Source organism: Suricata suricatta, chromosome 13 (assembly GCF_006229205.1).
Source record: "Suricata suricatta isolate VVHF042 chromosome 13, meerkat_22Aug2017_6uvM2_HiC, whole genome shotgun sequence".
Taxonomy (NCBI): Eukaryota; Metazoa; Chordata; class Mammalia; order Carnivora; family Herpestidae; genus Suricata; species Suricata suricatta.
In genome coordinates, this window is record NC_043712.1 from 89,411,574 (window position 1) to 89,415,372 (window position 3,799).

Below are 3,799 nucleotides of genomic sequence, written 5' to 3' on the forward strand. Positions count from 1 at the left end.
CCGCAGGGGCCGAGGTGCGGCGGGCTCGCCCCAGGGTCGGAGCCGCGGTCGGCGTCCGCGTCCTCGCTGAGCATGTCCTCGGCCTTGTCCATGACGTCCTTCATCTGCTCAATGAACGTCTCTCGCTCGGCCTGCAGGATGAAGTCGTGCTCCACCTGCAAGGGCACAGGCAGCCCTGCTGGGGGCGGGGGGACGCACCGCTCAGGGACAGCAGCAGCGCCCCCCGGGGAGGGCGGGAGCAGAAGATGGCCTCGCTGTGTCAGGGGAGACACCCGGCCTCACCATGTAGGTGGCGATCTCGTCAGGCGCGTCCCCGTCCAGGTCAAACTTGAATGTCACCATCTTGTGGTTGTGCGTCTCCAGCTGGCACTCCACCATCTTGTCGCCTGTGTTGCACACCTGCAGGACACGCAGGCGGTGAGACCACGAGTGGGCCGCGTCCAGGGAGCCCCGCGCCCGTGGCCCGCCCTGCCCGGCCGCTCACGTTCAGGATGGTGAGCCGGGGGCGGCTGGCTCTCTCCTGGCGGGAGCGTGCACGCGTGGACCTGCGGTGATGTTTCCGGGCGGCCCGGCCCTCCAGCCTCCCGCTGCCAAACGCACCCTCACAGCTGTCGCTCATCTCTCTTCCAGAAGGAATGTCAGAGCCTCCGTAACTGTGTGGAAACCCAAAGTTATGGCCACCTGCAGGCAGGCCTCATGTGGGATCAGGAAATAGCCAGAAAAGCTGAAGGGTGTGAGGCCAGCCCTGATTCCGCCTTCAGGGCCCCCATCCCCTTTTCCTACTGTAAGGCCTGTCCTGAGTGGCACTGGGCTCGTGGGGCTCTTTGACCTGGGACCTCTGTCGTCCCTGACTCTTGAGCTGTGACTCAGGCCCCGCTGGCTCACCGGAGACAGCATTAAGAAATCCTCCCTGGGCCTCAGCTTCCCCATCTGTGTAATAGGAACTCGAGAACCGCCGGGGGCCGTGGCAGGGTTTGAAAAAGGTTTGCACGGCACTGACTCTGGTGTGGGCACTCTGGAACACACGATCACTTCCCGCATCCTGCTCTGTCCCCCCATGTGACCAGCTCTGTGAGTAGACAAAAGACAGGTGGCTGGCAGCCACGGAGCCGGGAGGCTGGGGATGCGGGCCACACTCGGCCCACTCTTTGTCCACGGCCTCCCCTCTGGTACACGCCAGGCACCACAGACCCCAGAGGACCTCACAAGTCAGGCTCGGAAACAAGGGCGCGGCTAGAAGCGGTGCCCCGTGAGAGCGAGGGCAGCGGGGGGGCTGGGTGGACGTGGGAGCCCGCGGGCTGGTACCTGTCGCAGCTCTGTGGGCCACCAGGCTGCTTGTCCTGAGAGGCCTGCTCCTGAAACCAAACCACAGACAGGAGGACAGGTTACCCCGGCCCCCCACGTGGCCTGCTGTCCCCCCAGGAAGCCGGTCCCAGACCCCGACTGCACAAGGGGGCAGGCACGAGAGCTTCGGTCTCGTGGAATTCCGGAGAGCTGGGGCCAGCCGGCTGCCATGCCGCTGCAATCACCCCCTCGGGAGAGCACATGGGCCTTCCGTCCCCCTACCCAGGGACACCACACTGTCCCAGCGGGAAGGTGAGGACAGCGCCTGCATCTTCCTGAGTGGGTCCCAACTTCCAGAGCTGAGACCTGAGACCACTGTGCAGAGGCCACTGGGGTCAGGAGTCGGGGGCAGCACCAGGACGGGGCGGGGGGGGGGGCAGGGGTACATACTTCCAGGGCCGGCCCCACCGTCAGCTGCACGGCAGGGCAGGGACTGGCGACTCCGGGCCCGGCAGGTGGTGGCGGGTGGGTGGCGGGTGGCAGGAGCGGGGCGGTCTGGACAGGCAAGTTCTGAGAGGCCACCACCACTGCGGGTGCCAGGGAGCTGGGGAGCTGAGGCAGCTCGGGGATAGCAGGAGGCAAAGCTTCGGGCAGAGGTGGGGAGAGGATGGTGGCCGGCACGGGCCCCGCGGGGATCTGGGCGGTGACGTCCATAGCGTACGGAGGTGGGTGGCCAAGCAGGATCTGGGGGGACAGGAAGGCCAGCTGGAGTGCCAGCCACACCTCGGCCAAGGGGAGGTGGGGGTCCTGGGCCAAGCAGCTGAGCCTGCTGCGGGGCTGTGTGATGGGCGCTCCTCTGCAATCCGGCCTCTGGCCTCAGGGCGCATTAACACAGATTCAACAGAAACCACTAAGGACAGGCACTCACAGGTCTCTGTGTACAGTCAAACCTGAAACCACCCTTCACTTATGAACTTGAGTCGAGTGCAGAAGCTCTCCCGGTGGCGAGTACTCGATACCAGACAGGGGCCCCCAGGGCCACGGAGGGACCTGGCCCACACGCTGCCCCGGCCTTCCATCGGCTGCGTGCGGGAGGAGCAGGGTCCTTGGCCTGCGGTGGGCGATTCAGGACGCGGGCCGGGCTCTCACAGACCCTGAGAAGGTGGAAGGCGGGCCCCCGCGGAAAGAGTGAGCGCCTCCATCCCCCTGCCTCCGGGTGGAGGCCAGGAACACAAAGGCCTGCCACTAGCGTGCGACACTCAGCAACGCCGTGAGCGGATCAGATGTGAGCGCCGCACCCCCTTCTCCCCCTGGGGGACCCCCAGCTGCTGCGTTCAGGGGAGTCTGCTCTCCGCACAGAGAGGCCATGAGGCGGCCAGACGGGCGCGTTCGTAAACCACAGCCAGCAGGAGGCCGCCAGGCATGGCCAGCAGCCGGTGGGCATGCAGCGCCTGCCCCCGTGACCCCGCACACCAGGCCCTGACACTGCAAAGCCCGGGCCCCCACGTCACCCCGGCCTGGTGAGTCCGGCGCACCGGACCAGGCAGGTGCTCGTCGGGTCTGCACCCGACTGCGGCGCCTCCTCTGCCCCCCCGTGGCCAACACCCCCACCCCTTCCTTCGCCAGCACCAGCTCCTCTGTGGAGACAGGCACCGAGGAGTAACGGCCGGGAGGGGCGAGAGCCACCACACTGGCCCGCCCAGGAGTTCTGCAGGCGCGTCTTCGCGGCAAAGCTGGGGGGAGCTGCTGGCCCCGCCACCCGGGAGAGGCAGCTAACCTCAGAAGGCAACTGGCTCACTGCACCCACACGGCTGCTGAGGCTTAGAGCCCGGGGGGGCGGGGGGGGGCAGGCGAGGTCCCCAAGGAACAAGCTCCCAGGCGAGAGGCCCCCCCCACTCCTGCTCCTCTCCTCACATGAGGCTGGAAAACAGCTTAGAGCTCCAACTGGTGCATGGAGTTTGGGGAAGGCTGGTCCTTCACTGTCCGCATGGCAAGCCGCCTAGGTGCCATGTGGCCCCGGGTGTCATCCTTGTCTGCTCTGGCCATCCTGAAACCCAAAGCTGTGTGCCCTCAGCACTGCCTGTCCACTTCCTCAGAGCCCGGCCCCCAGGCGCCCAGGCGCCCAGCCCGGAGCGGACTTGACGCGACAACACGAAGGCTGCTAGACCCGCCTGCAGGAGGCCTGGCTAGGGGCCTCACGCTGCACCATCATCACCATCGCCACCACAGGCGGCTGCTACTGACCCTCTGAAGGGCCCAATGGTGGAACCATCAGTCACCCCAACTTCTACAGCCCCGGCTCTGGAGACAGCAGCATGCTACATGCTGAATGAGAAGCCACAGCCCAGGGACAGACGGCCCCCTCCTCCGCCCCCTGCCCGTGGAGAAGCGGAGGCCAGAGGTCCTCCCGGCGCAGCAGCTAAGGACGCGTGGCGGGCGGCTTACCTGGCTCCCCGCGCCGCCCGCCGGAGCCGGCTGCTCAGGAGGGTGCGCGGCGCTCGGCTGGGGAGGCTGC

General features: G+C 67.1%; 1 protein-coding gene across 1 annotated transcript in view; it reads right to left on the reverse strand.

Annotated features, from left to right (window-relative positions):
* The window catches only part of WNK2 (WNK lysine deficient protein kinase 2), a 106,403-nt gene that overhangs the window by 54,104 nt on the left and 48,500 nt on the right, over positions 1–3,799 (reverse strand). The window contains exons 12-17 of the mRNA XM_029919702.1: positions 3,730–3,795; positions 1,735–2,028; positions 1,306–1,355; positions 485–653; positions 283–399; positions 1–155 (exon numbers count right to left, since the gene is read on the reverse strand). The exon at positions 1–155 is cut by the window's left edge and continues 5 nt beyond it. Coding sequence (XP_029775562.1) covers positions 1–155; positions 283–399; positions 485–653; positions 1,306–1,355; positions 1,735–2,028; positions 3,730–3,795 — 851 coding nt within the window. The remainder of the gene's footprint in view (positions 156–282; positions 400–484; positions 654–1,305; positions 1,356–1,734; positions 2,029–3,729; positions 3,796–3,799) is intronic.